This window comes from Maylandia zebra, linkage group LG8 (genome assembly GCF_041146795.1).
Source record: "Maylandia zebra isolate NMK-2024a linkage group LG8, Mzebra_GT3a, whole genome shotgun sequence".
NCBI classification, from domain to species: Eukaryota; Metazoa; Chordata; class Actinopteri; order Cichliformes; family Cichlidae; genus Maylandia; species Maylandia zebra.
In genome coordinates this window covers 22,021,860-22,038,642 of record NC_135174.1, presented here as the reverse complement: position 1 = coordinate 22,038,642, position 16,783 = coordinate 22,021,860, and the positions used below count along the sequence as shown (strand labels likewise).

Below are 16,783 nucleotides of genomic sequence, written 5' to 3'. Positions count from 1 at the left end.
ATCTATTTATATTGAGTATTCTTTTTCCCCTTTGGTGGAATAAGTATTTTACCTACTTAGAAAGTAAAAGTAGCTATAAATGTACATAGTAGTGGTGTTGTTGTATCCTTAGGAGCTCTGCCTTCTGTCTTTTTTCAGTGCTAACAAGTCCAAACCATATAATGTAGCAGGTTTCACCATCTTGTAAACCTTCCATTTCCCTCTTGCCAAGAGCCACTCTACTCCTTCCAGTCTGAAGCTTGGATACATCAGGAATGCCATTTGGTGTAAATCATCATCGCTGTGGTACAGCCAGTAAATAAAATAAATAAATAGATAAACATCTCAGTAAAAACCTCAAAAAATGTAAGACGACAAACCCCCAATCCATCAGTTTTTAAATGCCTGTCCTCTGTAGCATTTTGAGCATTCTGGCTAACAACAGACCATACAGAACATACAGAACATACACCAAAAAGTTCTCCTGATAGCCCATGCTACCCTTTTCAGGGATGCTGGTTTTATCTTGCTCGGTTAGGAGTGTTGGCTATTCATCAAATAATCACAATGTGATATGAGGTAGCCATCTGAATATGTGTGAGCACATGCGGCCGACTTCCAGCGCCTCTAAATGTAAGCCAGAAGAAGCCAATACACTGTAGAACTGCCAAATTTGTCCGCATTTTGAGCTTGCAAAATGCAGGACAATTTCTCTTTTGAATCATCTCAAATGGGTTTGCAATTTGGATCAGGTAGTCAAGTACAAATTCTTTAATCGTTTGCCTTCCTCTAGCGACGTCTGATGTGATGAAGCTTTAATACATCAGCCAAGCTCCTCATTTATTGAAATAACTGTAACAGTTTTCACAAAGTCAGCTACAGCACCAAACCTCTACTTCCTCAGAGCCAGAAGTACCTTTAGCACCCACTCTGAAACTGTCAGCTTGGATAGTCATCCATTAAGAAGACTGATCCATGTACCGCGGGTGCTGGTCAGGCTTGCTGAGCTGGGGGGGTTGAAGAGGGAGTGGTGCTGATGGTTATTTCTGGAGGATATATCAGTAAGTGCCCCTTGCAGGACAGGGTGCTGGAGAGTGACATGGCAAGTGTTGAATCCAAGTGAGGACGAATGCACACACACATACACACAAGCACGCTACACACTTTTGCCCCTTCTCACCCTGCTGAGCTCCCACCCTCTGACACAGCATTCCAGCGTGAGCAGATGAAAGCCAGCCACCCTCTGTCTCCTCATGGGTGGAGTGACGGAAAGCAGTGAGATACCTATTGATACTCACAGAGTGTGAGGAACTGAAGAAGGGGAGAGCAGCATATACACCACCACACAGGCACACAGCAGGCTGTGAGCTGAGAGCAGGAATGGTAGCTGAGGAGATTGTGGTGTCTCTCTCAGGAGGAGCCCCGTGGGGTTTCAGACTCCAGGGAGGAGCTGAGCAGCAAAAACCTCTACAGGTGGCCAAGGTACAGTAGATCTGATATATGTGTATGCATGCAGTATGTTGCAGTCAAGTTTGCTGCCAAGGTAGTAATGTGAGTAGACGATTTGATGGAGATTGCAGCTGTTAACTGTAGGCTCAGCCCTCAGCGAGTCTTGTGGTTTGTAATCTGACCTGAAATACGAATAAATGAATCAGCTGCACTAGAGTCACTAGAGATTTTACTTTCTGGTTCTTGTAGGTGTTTTTAGGATTTTGAATAGCTAAATTACACCTGGCTTGAAACTGTTTCACTGTGCTGTCCTTATGTTATTCTAATTAAATAAAACTGAACTAAAACTAGGAGCAAAAATACATTTCAGTTAACTGGAATTAACACAGAATCTAAACAAAACAAACTAAAACTATTCCATGTACTTACAAAACTATCATCTTACATTTCAGCCTTCATCAATTTAGTGAAGTTTTTCCAATATAACTTACATGAATTGATTGTGATTGTGAGTCAATGTTTGTATTTTTTTGAAAATATGAAACTTTGCCTCTAACAAATAGCATTACTGTGACATAATAATAAAAAAAACTGCAGTAATGTTATTTATAGTACAGTAAGTGGCATCTAACAAAATATTTAAATAAATAAAGAGATAAACTGAAGTGAGTAAATTCACCTATCCTAAACTAAACTAATATACTTGCTATTTTACATTTACTTGTTCTTGACTAGAAAGGCAAGAGTGACTTCCTTGATGGGCAAATTCATTTAAAAATGATTTAAATCAGAGTGTAATCGTATATAAACTTCTGAGCAAAAGTAATGTCCCTTCAAGTTTACACAGTTTTGACAGTTCAGGATTTTTCCTGGCTCCAAACTGGCTTTTGGGGAAGGAGGATTACCTGTCTGTATGAATGATTGTAAAAAAAAAAAACTTTATTGAAATATATGAATGCATTTTCCTTTTGCTTCTAGTCATTTTACAAACTGCTTTGCTTGAGTTAAAACAACACAAAGAAACAAAACTAGTTAAAAAATGTAATAATTGCATTACAATACTTGACAGAGGGGAAGGGAATTCTGGCCACTGTTCCTGACACTCGTTTGGCTGTGGCCCAGTTCACTTTGTGCCTCACCTGTTTTGAGTGAATTAGTGGGTCAGTGAGCAGCGTGAACACATGTTTGGGGTTTGACTCGAGTTCCATCCCTGGATTTCTTTGAAACAGGTTCGTATGTCATCCATGTATATGAGTACACGTCCGGCTATTGTGAACACACCTACAACAGGTAATGAACTTGCTTCATATTTCTCACTGTCACATATTTGTGTGACACATTAATCCATCTTTAAGCCTAAGAGATTTTTTTTCTGGCTGGGTTTCTCTAAAGGCTTTTTGCATCTCTGTTTATTTTTGATGACAGTCCAGAATGTGCTCTCTAATGGGAAAAGCTATTCTGGAAAGCAGGAATGTGGACTCGCTCACACTGAAAGTCCATCATTCACCCACGAGCAGCCAAAATGTCTGATTCAGAAACGTGCTTCTTTTCATTGAAGACTTTCAAGTGGAAAAGGGAGTTTGATGGGAGGTTGATCAGTGATGAGTGTGTGCTTTAGTCTGTTGGTGTGTGTTTATGTGTGGTTGGGCATACCTCAGATAAGCCAGGTTGGGAATGGAGAGGACCAGAGGATCAGAATAGCTCATCTAAGAGGAGCTGGAAGCTGAGCATGGAAAAAGGACGACCTCTTGGTCACATAAAAAATACAGGCACACACACAAACACACACATTTTCTTTCCTTTTTAATTAATTCTACTTTTGCATGTCTGTATTTGTGTGTGTGTTTTATCCATAATAGTAGCATCTGTCTTTCCCCCATTTGTGTAAGAATGTGGGAGATTTTTCTGCAAGGTTTTATTTCGGGTATGTGGGTGACATATGGTGAATGACAGGCATGCCCCATGGTCCAGACTGGTGAAGCAGCTGTTCAAACCCCCTCTTTCATGATGCTCACTTGAGCTGTGTGTGTACATGTGTGTGTACATTGGCTGGAGATAAATAGCTTGTCCTTGCTTTGCTTGTATGACGACAGAGTTGGATTATTGGGTCAGGAGATACTGATAAAGGCAAAGGAGGCACTTGAACACAATTAACATTTTTACCTTCAGCAGCGATAAAGTATGTGTATCAGTGTGTTTATGTGAGGCTACAGATTGGATAGCTTTATCCTTTTCTCTTAGAGGTAATTATAATCTATCAGGCAAGAATAGTCGCCTTTCCATCTATACAATCTATCCCTCCCGCAGTAGCGTCTACCCCCCAGCAGACATATTTCCTGAAGGATCCTATGACCTCATCTCTTAGTGACCTTCAGCAACAGCTGCATGACTTCACAAGTTAATTCCGATGCAGGGACGATAATGACTGCCGCTAAAGGAGAGCTGCATGTTGCAGAATGTTTTTGGTCACTTTTATATAGTCAGACATAAAAAAATAAGCTAACAAATACTTGACAGCGTTTCTGTGCCTGTGCAGGAGCAATCAAAGATTTTTATTAGGAAAAAACAATATAGTATCATACTAAGGCACGACTGTGCAGGGACCTCATACACGTCACCATGTTTTGTTAGAACCAGACTGACATATAGTTTGGTATTAATGGCTGATATTAGCCTATCAGAGATATCACTATCCGTGTAAATGCTGTTCAGTATGTACTGATAAAAAATCCTATTTAAAAAACACAATTAAACAGAAGAAGACGTACAAGATCGTTTCACTTTAAAGTTCTTGTATAAAATACATTATGCATAGTAGTCCCCTCAAAAAAACGAAATAGTTACACTTAAACTTAGACGACAGCCATGTAAAACCCAAAAGGAAAAAAAATAACGTGCCTCTTTTCAGCCAAATTCAGTGTCCTCCAGTGCAGAAAATGTTGAGATGGAGGAGGTAGATTACACTTCTAACCAAACTTCAAGCTCTAAGTTTTTATGAAAGAAATCTGGATTATAGCTCTAAATTCTATGAAACACAGCTTCAGATTAAACTCTATTTTAAAAGCATGAGAGAAGACAATATAAAGGCAGGAATGTGTGCAACAATAACATTAAGACGATATACTGCCCACTATAGATCTCCCTCAAGTAATGGAAAAGAAAGCATAAAAATATTATTTTAGAAAACTGTTTTTTGTGGGCAACATTGTGGGATGTCTTACTTACATCTTACTCTGGGATACTCGGTTGAGTATTGTTAATATCCATGCTAGTGGCAGCATATTCAAGGCTTAGCCAGTGGAAGGAATCAGAGTTCAGTGACCTGCTCTGTGTCAAATATAATGTAATAGGTAACAACAGGTTGATGATATAGATCATTTTAGAACAGTTTTACACCTAAAAGGTCAAATAACTAATAAAGTGTAAAAGATGATGCAAAGCAGAGCCTGAAATGATCAAACAACGTGCCCGCTCTGCCTTTACATGGGCACAAATATAAATGATTCACTCACCTTTTTTCTTCTCTACAGGTACGCAGGCGTAGCAAAGCATGCCGAGCTGGACTGAAGGAACATGATGAGCTGGTGGCCATTGGTGATCAAGCCTGTGCAGAGCTCAGTCATGCTGAGGCCATGAGCCTCATAGATAAACAGAGCAACACACTAATGCTCAGAGTCAAAAGGTCAGAGCAGGGACACTCACATACAGTAAACAACAGTCTTGCTGTCATATCGTACCAACTGTATTTTCACATCTTGACATCCCTGTGGTTTTAGGGCCCCTTCTGGCTTGCAGTGCTCATCTTACTCTGGTTGCTCTGCATCCCCCCACTCCTCCATGAGGGTCCTGTCACCTCCTGCAGACTCCAACAGCTTCTCCATCCTCTCCTCTGTCGAGATACCCCAGGGTATTACCTCCCCTCCAGACAGTGAGGCTTATTATGGAGAAACAGACAGTGACGCAGACACAAACTCGCGCACACACCGCCGACATCGTCGCACACCTCCTCACGCACGCTCACCTTCACGCTACGACAGGCAAGAAGAGGAGGAGACCTCAGAGATGAGTGGGTAAGAGATGGAGAGCAGACGTTCCACCCCTTTAATCATTCTTCCCAGAAATTTAACATATTTAAAAGAAGTTTGACTAAAAAGTAATATTTTAAACTTTTTATTAGTGTTTAGAAGTGGAGCTCCAGCAGCAAATTGCTAAAAACCCTTGAAAACTCGGCATCCTGTCGTATTTTAATAACATTTTTAGGGCGACACATTATATATTATTGGATTATATGGATTAAAGTCTAAGATGTATACAGTTAGCTAACCCACTATGAAAGTCTTTCACTTTCTAATCTCGATAATAAATTTGATTAGCTTTGTTCCATCCTGGTTTTTTTTTACAAGCTATGAGAGTGCTACAGATACAGGCGTTACCTCGCAGGCGATGTGGGATGGCCAGTGTGCTGCTGGTGTTCCTCGCAGAGAGCTCATCTATCAGCCTCGCCAGACAGAGTGGACCACTCCTACACACACACCCCACTCGCTGACTCCTCACACGATCACCCCGACTCCCGATCAGGGGTTGGTGGAAGCAGAAGAAGAAGGAGACAGTGGCTTCCAGGAGGCAGGGGGCTGCAATGGGCTTGCCTGCCCACCCCTAGTGTCTCCAGAAAGGGCGAAAGAGGCTCTAATGTTAGTGTCTGGGAAACATCTGGTGCCTATGGTGGGACCACAGCAGATGCCTGTAAATGATGAACTCTCCACCACCTACATGGACAAAGCACGGCAAGCCAGTGAGTATATATTTTTATTTAAATCTATATCATTTCAAGTACTTTTTTAATCAGTTCCAGTTAAAGAATTGAAAAAAAGAAGTTAACTTAAGGTTTGATTATGTGTACAAAAAGTGGGATTTTGGGCATTTGTTGTTATGACGTAAACAAAGAATCACATTGATGCTGAAAATTATCCATAATTGACATCAGAGTGCTAATACCTGAAGGCATGCTGTGTATGTGAATGGCACTTCTTCTCATTAAAATTCTAACCAGCAGCTTTTGGTCTCCGTTGTAATATCGTGTAGCTGTTGCTAAACTTCTTTTAAGTTTCACGACAATCCACCAGTGTCACCGGTGTCCTGGTAAAGCAGCTATTTCAGTCGCTACCACTGTGTTTTTGCATTTTAAATACAACTCCTAAGATTCTTTCTGGTGTGTCTAAAAAGGCTCCAACTGCAGTTAGCTTGTAGTCTTAAATCACCCTCTGGTGGACATTTCTTGGAACTGAAGTGTATATTGACAGGCTGGTGGTGATGGGGTGAGATAAACCAGATACTCATGAGGTATTCCACCTCCCCTCGTCCCCTCTTCTGTCCCCTGAAACAGCAGCATATCCCCACTGTATGCTGAGCATTTGCCCCGATGGGTGTATTTATAACTATTCAAACCTCTGATTGACAGACTAGATGTGTGATTATGTGTGTATATGAAAGTCACACAGATGTGTTTTTACTTGTATCAGTAAATCCAGTAAATTCTCTGTGATTCTGTTCATCAGATAATAATTGGTGGTTCAGTCGTGAATTGCACTTTTAAAAACATATTTTAAATTCTGAAATTCTGTGTTCCACCCAAACCTTTCCACCCTGATCTTCTCACAGCCCACAATGAAATATTTTCTTTTTAGAGTTTTGACTCATTCATGCTCCATTAATAGCACTGCTTTCTACCTGAATGACACTACTCCATTTTAGTTTTCTATGACCACCAAGCTAAAAAAAAAAAAACAAAGTGGGTAAAAAAATAAAAAATAAAAATGACATCTTGTTTTTAGATCCAATTGCCTTTTAATGAAAATATGAAAGGCAAATTCAAGCTAAATTACAATGAAAATTTAGGTATTTTATGTACTTTAAAAAATTTAAATGGCTTTCTGGGGTTTAATTGGAGTCCACACTTTGTGAATCATTAGTTAAATTACAAGAAAAGAAAAAAGAAAAAAGTGTCATTTTATCCTATTGCTAGGCATCAGCTTCTGTGAGCATAAATGAGTTGTGGAATTAAGGCGAGGATGCTGTGGGTGCACAAAAGCTACAGGCACATTTTATCCCATTGCTTGGTAGTTCCTAGGCAACATGATGATGTCATGGATATCCGATGAAGATAAAAATTTCCCCCTGTGCCAATGTGATGTTACTGTCAGCTAACTGGCACAGTTTTTGGGATAGTGAGCTTCTGCCAGGCAATCTTTAACCTGAGTTTTGCTCTGTATTTCTATGCAGCACTCACCTCAGGTCTTGTGGTACTCTCGTAGCAACAGTCTGATCATGGAAGCTCTTTGCTTCATCCTTGATCCTGCTTGTAGTTTCTTTTTGTATAGAGCCGTCACACAGCGCGCTCTGTGTTAGAAAATCCAAACTCTCCAAGTTACTTGAGAGTGTCCTCAATCTACTGAGCAGCTTGTTAGTCATTTTGAATGTTTATCCTTTGCTTACCAATATTTCCACAATACGCTGGATTTGACGTCTCACTTTAAGTTAATCAATTCCATGTTCTCATGGCTTGTGTCTCCTTCCAGCAACTTTCTGAAGCAGCATATGAAGCATTAGGAGGGCAGTGGCACTGAAACTGCAGTACTCAGCTGCAGATATATAGTACATCCCAAATACACATCGGTATAGATTACATTTATTGGGGACTCTAGATTGATTCATAGGAGAATGCAACTATTGCTCTGCTGGGATGTTAAGATGAGAACGTGCTTAACTGTTCCTTACAGCGTTCTTTAGTCGGTCTAGCTAACCGATCATTTCAACAAGGCAATAAGGATGATAGCTGATTAAACCTAATAGCTATGTAGTGACTGAGTTCAGATTTAATATGAGCAAACATTGCAGAAATGAAAGATCTGTCATCCAGTTCAAGAGGACCTAGACCTGAATGACTTTGGTGTATGGTGAGGCCTTTGCTATAGGACAAATCATGACTGTGGCGTCCAGAGATCTGCCCTTTCTCATGTTACACACACACACACACACACACACACACACACACACACACACACACACACACACACACACACACACACACACACACACACACACAGCCATTGGTTTTAGGTATGGGATTATTAGCTCTAAAGAGTTATGCGTCTGTGTGTGCAGTGTTAGTCAGGTGTGAGGTGTCAGCACATCAGCAAAGAGTTATGACCACGCTTTTCTTTGTAACCTATATTTGGCTTTATGAACTCATATACACGTACACACACACATTGACACTGGTGTCTAAATATCCTCTGGTGATGGGGTCTTCCCGTCCTTGTGTGTGTGTTTGTGTGTGCGCGTCTGTGACAGAGACCAGACAGGTGTTTGATGCCTGTCACACCGACAGGAATAGAGGGCTGACATCATGTGTTGGTTTGGTGCTAGAGAGAGACAAAGGTCTTTACATGGGCTGTGCCCTGAGAGAAGGGCTGGTAGACACAGACTAAACGGCTCCCCACTCACAGCAGACTTGGACACTGTTAGGGTGTGTGTGGGAGGGTCTGAGGGTGGTCAAGGACAAGCGTGCATTCACACTCATGAGATGAGGGACCTCACATCTTCTGCAGGTTCAGATGTAGGTGGACAGACAGTCCCACGGACTGTGTACGCAGGTAAGATCAATGACACCCTTTGAAGTAGACATAAGCTATTATAGAAGCATTGGAAGACATATCACTTTGGAGTGAAATGTTTGTTTTTTTATTTTCAGATCAAGAAGAATTACCAAATTTCTGAGTCATGTAAGCAGACTTGACTGATTATGCTGAAACGACTGAAAATGTTAACTCTGTGCCATTCTGCGCTGTAAAGACAATTTAAACCAGCTCATGCAGTTGTGCTTTATCTGAACAGTGTATATTCCTTATTGTGGGACTTGATGCAAATAATAAACGGTACAAAAGTTACAAATTATTAATAGTTATTTTTAATGCTGCATACTGTTGGCATGGCTTTATGAATGGCAAAGGATACCAGCACTGTGGACCAGACTGAAACAAACAGCTACCTAATGGTTATTTATTATTATTATTTCTTTCCTTCATGGTCCCCTGATGCTGAACCCTAATAGCTTTGGTGACCCTCTGACTTTTCTTCTCGCAGTGCCAGCAGATTGTCTTTTGTTAGGATGGAATGCCATAAAATGTGATACAGACTGTGCAGTAGCACCTTGTGGTGTCATTTCATCTCTTTTTTTCAAGATTTAAAGTGTAATTCACAGTATCTGAAATGACATATGGCGTAACAGGAGAGCAGACACATAACATGAGGATAGGACAACAGTGTTTCCTCTTTTCATGTTGTAATGACATATTATTAGTATTTGGGGTGTGGGCTTTTGGCTTATGATGCGCTTCAGTTATTGCATTTAAGGGTAACAAATAGGAGGAAGAGTGAAGAGCCTTTGCATGTGTAACCACTACTTACTTTTAGATTGTTCTTTGTTTCGTCTCTTCTTTAAAACCTAAAATTTTTAGGCTTTTGTTCTGTTGTTTACTGTTGCAGTATTGCTAAGAAATGGTAAGTATGTTATAGTTATTGTTAAATGTTAGAAAATTAAACAATAGGTTGCTGACTATATTTTAAAGTGCTGGAGTAGTGCATTTTCATTATTACTTTTAACATAATACACAACGTTGTGTGTGCCAGGGTCAGTCATCAGTCATCAGTCTACAGTTATGTCAGTAGCATATTTACGTGAGGTGAGCCAGACACTAAGACGAACAAATAGCATAGCACTAAGCAGGGATACACAAATGTGCACATGCAGTTTCTCCACACAGTTTCCATCACTTCCATCACCTCAACTATTTTGCTTTGGATTGCATTAACCTAAAACTATCATTTACTATTACTTTAACTTCAACCTTAAAACTAGCCTTCTACCTAAAATGCTGTAATTACAGGGCCAAGCTTTTGCCATGAAAACGTGACCAGGTAAATGTCCCTCACAAAAATCCATGACGCATACAGGCACAGTCAAGGATTTGTGCAGGAGAGACACTGTGATTTAACCTTCCTGGACTATGTGACTCAGCTCTGGAGAGCAGCAGGAATTCTTTGTTCCAAATCCACAACACGCACTCCTGTCTGTCACTGTTCATCGCAGCTCCTCACTGTGATAATGCTGTATTAATCAGCCACTACTCACGCTATCACATTGTTACGTTTCCTGTACTTGTCGCCTGTGTCTTTTTTTGTATTCGTCAAAAATCTCATTGCTGCTTCTCCCCTCTGTTTCCGCTCTCTTTCAGTTGATTTATTTCTGTACTCTTCTTGTCTTGCAGAGTTACAGCGCGGGGAGAGTTTGGTGGAAAAACAGGTGAAGGAAGCTCGTACTAAATGCCGCTCCATTGCATCTCTGCTCACTGATGCTCCCAACCCCAACTCGAAAGGGGTGCTTATGTTCAAGAAACGCCGACAGAGAGCCAAAAAGTACACACTCACCTGCTTTGGCAAAGCTGAGGGAGATAGAGGAGGGGACACAGAAGGGGAGACAGGAGGAGAGACTGAGGAAGAAGGAGGAAGTTCCATTCTAAGTGGCTCAGAATTTGAGGAAGAGGGATTCTCGGGATCATTTGACCCTACGTGGGACACTGGTTATCTGGACCTGCTGGACAGAAGGAGCTCTGCCTGCCCATCAACCACACCGACTTCTCCAACAACCAATCAGGGTGCAGAACTGGACATCTCTGCATATCAGACCCCAGGACGTGTGACTTCTGCAAATCTAAGGCCAGGTTTGGAAGGATCACGACTGGAGAGCTCAGCCTATCAAGAATCAAGCAGCCTCACAAAGAAACCAAACAGCAACCACCCCCCTTCACACATGTCTCCACCAGCTGTGGTTCTGACCAATGGGGGGTCAGCAGTTGTCAGTCGGGCTAGTGTTGTGCTGAGCATGCCCTCACAGACACCCCTCCAAAGTCAAAATGGCAACCCTGATCCTTCTCCTAATCATAGTCCCAACCCAATCATAGACTCACACAATAACTCCAGCTTCACTCCTAACCCTGCAGTTCTGAACCGCACGGCGAGGCCTTTCAACTCTGGCTCCACCCCTTCTCGTGCGTCTGTGACCTCTGTGATGTTTCGGCCTCCCCAGCCCAAGCCCACGCCCATAACGATGGTATCCAAACCTGTGGCCGCTGTCTCCACAATGAATATCCCAACTTTTCACCCTCCATCAGATGCAAGGAGAGCAGTATCTAGCACATCTTTGTATATCCCGCCAAGAAATAGCACCAGCAACACTTCACCCTCTGTTACCGCTCCCCCGCCAGCCCTCTCACCTCCCTCCTCCCTGTCTTCTGCATCTTTCACGCAGCCTCCTGCACACACATTTTCTCCACAGCCTACAGTGCATGCTTCCCCTTCCATCCCATTTTCTCCCTCTGCAGGTTCTCTGCCATGTGCCTCACCAGCTCAAACCTTTTCCCCTCTGGCTCCACCGTCATATCTCTCTCCCCCTGCTTCTGCTAATCAACCCCCCTCCAACTGCTTTTCAGCTCCTCCCATCTCCCCACCTCACCCCCAAAATTTTAATCAGACCTCTTTCCATGGCCAATACACCCCACCACCTCCTCCTCCTACTGCACCCCAGCCTCCTCCTTCTCCATCTTTCCATACCTACAATAACTTGACAGATGCTACATCACCTGCCCAGGCTCCTGTCAATGATTCCCCGGTGACACGTGAGCAACGCATCTCAGTCCCAGCGTCTCGCACTGGTATCCTGCAAGATGCCCGTCGTCGTAGCAACAAGAAGCCAATGTTCCACTCAGTCCAGAACAGAGATGTCTCTCCAAACCCGGACTTGCTGTCGATGGTCCAAAACATGGATGACCGCTTTGAGAGAACCCCGACTGGTGAATCTGGAGTTACACCTAGTGGGGAGGCTGGGCATGAATCAGGCCCTGAAGAGGACTGGCTGAGGCTGGGGGCAGAGGCCTGCAACTTTATGCAGGCACAGCGTGGATCCAGAGCACCCCCTGTAGCCCCCAAACCACAGACCCCTCAAGTGCCACAGCTGGCAGGGAAAGGAGGCCAGCTGTTTGCTCGGAGACAGAACAGGATGGATCGGTACATTGTAGAGCGATCTCCATCTGTTGCTGCTGCCCCTTACTCTCCTGCTCAGACAAGGGACCCCTCACCCACACCTTCCCTCCCTGCCACATGGAAGTACTCATCCAATATCCGTGCTCCACCTCCCATCAACTACAACCCTCTCCTATCTCCCTCCTGTCCTCCTAAGGCACAGAAGAAACCCGAGATCACGAAGTCTAGGGCAGCTGGACCTAAGGGGCAGAAAGCAGGCCTCAAGCCTGTGGACATCATGAGCCACCAGCCCTACCAGCTCAACTCTTCTTTGTTCAGCTATGGAAGTGGGGCTCTCCAAGACACCTCCACCCATCAGCAGGATAGAGGACTAACAGGTGGTCCTCAGAAAACAGCACGAGTCTGTGAGGTCAAACGCTTCTCCACACCTCCACCGACAGCCACAGGGCCCACCCTCAAAGTTATTGCACCTCGATCAGCTACGACACTTGGGGAACCCCTCCGACGCTCTGATATCATGTCTCCTCCACCCAGTGAAGGTGCCAAACCCTTCCAGTGCTATTCACCTCCGAGCCAGCCTCAGTGGGCCACCTCCCTGCTGTCTCCCCCACCGCCTCCTGCACCTACCACCCCACTCCCTAGGCTACCTACCTTCTCCTCTGCTCATGCTTCTCCTACATTTTCCCAGTCCTCCAGTGCTGCACAGGCTAACAGGCAGATTAAGAGTACTCCAAATCTAAGTCCACTACAACCTGCTCACCCCCCTCAGCTGGCCTCCAGCAGCACTCAACCCAGCAGGGTCCCCAGGCCTAGGTTCAGCACGTCCAACCTGGGTCTGCAGCCTTGCGTCTGGCGTCCCAGTTCCACCACGCACTGAAAAGAAGCCGCACTGGACAAAATGAATAAGGGCTCTATAGGAACACAGAGCAATATTTTTTTAAACATGCATTTTTAGTGTTGTAATATTGTTTTTTAAAGCTGCAGTTAAGGGCTGGTGATAAAAATCACAACATCTGCTTGGATTGGCCATGCTTGTAGAAAATTTGACCATTTAATCACTTTCATTTATTCATCTCAAGTATTTGGTTATATACTAATTAAAAGAAACTATGTTCTGAACGATAAAAGTAGAGTTGGAACGTGTGGAAGATTTAAGAATTGCAAATCAACTACGGGCTAGAAAGGCTGAAAGAAAGAAGTTGGAGTAAACTGCAATAAGTTCTGTAAATTAAAACATAAAAAACTGAAGAATAGAGGATGTGTAACGATAAAACTGGTGTGACAGAAATGTCAGATGGGAAAGGATGAAAAGGAAACACAGGAAGCGTAGAATGAAGTGACACGATGAAAAGATGTCTGACGTGTGTAAAAAGTGCAGCTTTGACACTCTGTAAACAAACCTGTTGCTATCCTATTAGATATCCTGCTTTACAGACAGGAAGTAGCTCCTGTTACTCTCGCTCTGATAAATATATTCTAAGAATTTGTGTTCAGTGATTGTGTTTTTGTAGTTTCACTCTGCAGCAGTGTGCATGTGTGTGTGTGTGCTTTGTTTGCTGTAGTTTTCCAGGGAAATGCTTTTTACAGTAGATTTGATTTCTCATCAGTTGATATGAAACAAGAGAGCGATAACACGTCTGTTTAGCTTTGATTCTTTCCCACAGAGACATGCGGCTGAATAAAAATAGACGTGACTCACCTCAGCTGTCATTCGGTTTCTCCCTGTGTCCCTCGCGTCACCACCCACTCCCACACTGGTGCCCCTTATCTCCTCCACCCATCACTTTTTCCAATTTTTTCCTCTTCTGTGAGCATTTATTGATCCTTCCGGCAGCACAGCTGTTCTCTAAGGTTTCACGCAGCGTTGACGCCAGGTATTAAAACAGCAGTATTGGCTTTGAGAAAGTGGTTTCCGTAGTAGTTTAAACTTCCACCACAGGGGGGCACAGTAAGATTTGTCATGCAAACATGTTTCACCACAACAGTTTATGTCTCTTCCTAGATTTTACAGTTCATTGCTATTAAATCTTAACAGTAATTCGTCTTGACTCCCTTATTCTTCAATATCCTGAAAGTATGCAGAATATTTAATTAATCAACTGACTAAGATGAAGACAAATCAATTCAAAAACACACATTCCTTTTCCCCACCTGCTATTTCTGCTCCAATGATTGATTGCTGTATTTGATAGTGTCCTTGTAGTTTTGATAGCATACATTTCAAAGTGCTTTACTGACAGTCACATGATGGCCTTGGAGCTGTGAAACCCAGCCATGGCACCAGAAAGGGATCTAACCTTTAACCCTTGACTGGGATCAGTTGACAGACAGTGCTAACTTTAGCTGTAAACTTTAGTCCTCTTCAGGTCTGAAGGTAAGTTTAGATGCTGCGTGGAAGGGAAACACACATTTTTTTCTACTTACCAGGTAAGTGGATAATTTCATGCAATTTTTAAATTTGGATTTAAACCGCATAAAAGCTGCAACCGCACCTATATAAGGACTTAAATGTCCTTTTACCAAATGAGTTCTATAATTCTCTCTCTTTTGGTTGCCATCCTCTTCCCTGTTAATTCCTTTCTTGCTCAGTGGCACACACATACAGAGCCCATTTCACCTATTTTTGGAGCCGTTAATCTCCAGCTATTTGGCCCAGTGCTCGACTCTTAATTCTGATGGCTTTTTCTACAATGTGATTGAGAGAGGGGAAGTGCTACCTCATACATCCAGCCTGTTCTTGTTTCTCTGCTAAAGAGGCCGTTCCCTTGCACCATCTTTCTGGGTCAGCAGAGTCAACCATTTAGGGTCAAGGGTCCAGGTTTAAGGGACATTGTTGAATTTTTTAAGTTTGGGTCACTCATTTTTAGGTTATTTAAAAATAAACACTTCCTTTAATGTTTTCTTTTTTGTTATCCTCCTGGTTAAAGTATTGATAGAGCTAAATTAGTCATAAAAAAACAAGGTTAGTAGATGCTCAAAGTGTGAGTTTGAATTCCTGATGGATTAGAAGGCTAGTTACACACATACTTTTGTGTTGAGGTCACTTGACCTATTCAGTTTTAGGATCACCACAGAGATGTGTCTCTTGGGATATGTCACCTCTGTGATGCAGTCAGACTGTATTCAAAGGTTACTGGATGAATTTTGCAGATTTTCCCTCTAGCATCGCTGTGAGATTTTCGGTTTTTAAGTCAAACATGTTGACAGCAATTCAGTGGATAGCCATGAAGTTTAGTTAACAACTTTTTCTTCAGTTTTTTGTAATTTTTTTTATTACTGAAAAGCTAATAACACCATGCTAGGACAATGTTTAAACACATGCTTAAACATTTAAATTTGAGTTTTGTTAGGAGAAATCTTACGGCTCTAATATTTTAATAAGTTTCTTATATATTTAACTCTTTTAGATCTGTGTTTGTTCTCTGCCAGCTCCAGGGAAATATGTGGAGACACCTGAAAACAGTGCTTGGAAAAATACATACATTCAAATATAACTGTTCTGTAAAGCTGATGGAAAAATGAAAATTGTATAAAACTGTATATTCATTAGCACAAGAGAACTTGATTGTATACTGTTACAAATATGGATTATAGCTGCTTTGAAAATTTTGTTTCATTTTCAGAAACTTTTGTCTATTCCAGATGATCAGTCGATCCCAGAGGGCTTTTCAACCATCATTTCTTACCTGCACAAAACTCAGTGACAGAACACTAAAATACAGAGCCTTTATAGTCTTGTCCCAGAGATGTACCTCCCTGGATAAAATAATGTCTTAATGGTTGATTCCAAAAAACTGAGGTGGATGCAGTTGTAACTTCTGCTAACTTCTTCAAACGCTTGAAGCTGCTGATCACTCCCAAAGGTTTGCGGGGTGAAGGGCAAATGCCTGTCAGAGGGGGAGTAAAAGATATAAATAAGAGGATAAATGGCCTCAGGCAAATAAACTTCAACAAACCTGTTCTATTCTTTTGTGTTTGTTATCAAAAGCCCACATTCACCTGCAGTCTAAAGAGGCTGGAGGAATTCACTGAATTACTCATCTCTGCAACCTTTGTATCATTGCCCTGGCAATGTTGTTGCTTTTAAGATTTAGAATACTGCCTGAGACACAATCAGAAATTCCTCTGGGAATCACGGACTGGATCCGAATTGTTGTTTCAAATCAAACCACCTGTCTCCAAGCTTGTTAACTCCTTTTGTGGATGCTGGCATGGTTTTTTCTGATAATTTTGAAGTCAAGACTTTAGTAGACTCCCT

The 16,783-nt window shown here is 42.3% G+C and overlaps 1 protein-coding gene across 1 annotated transcript; it reads left to right on the top strand.

Annotated features, from left to right (window-relative positions):
* Positions 1-1,207: 1,207 nt before the first annotated feature.
* Positions 1,208-14,228, top strand: synpo2lb (synaptopodin 2-like b). The gene is made up of 5 exons (XM_004556596.5): positions 1,208-1,461; positions 4,959-5,110; positions 5,205-5,498; positions 5,832-6,220; positions 10,755-14,228. Exons 1-5 carry the CDS (start codon positions 1,360-1,362, stop codon positions 13,400-13,402), a joined length of 3,585 nt encoding a protein of 1,194 aa, XP_004556653.1. The 5' UTR covers positions 1,208-1,359; the 3' UTR covers positions 13,403-14,228.
* The last annotated feature ends 2,555 nt before the right edge of the window (positions 14,229-16,783 follow it).

Coding starts and splice junctions, on each gene's coding strand:
- synpo2lb (XM_004556596.5), top strand. CDS start 1,360: ATGGTAGCTGAGGAGATTGTGGTGTCTCTCTCAGGAGGAGCCCCGTGG. Junction 1,462..4,958: donor AACCTCTACAGGTGGCCAAG/GTACAGTAGATC, acceptor TCTTCTCTACAG/GTACGCAGGCGTAGCAAAGC. Junction 5,499..5,831: donor GAGACCTCAGAGATGAGTGG/GTAAGAGATGGA, acceptor TTTTTTTACAAG/CTATGAGAGTGCTACAGATA.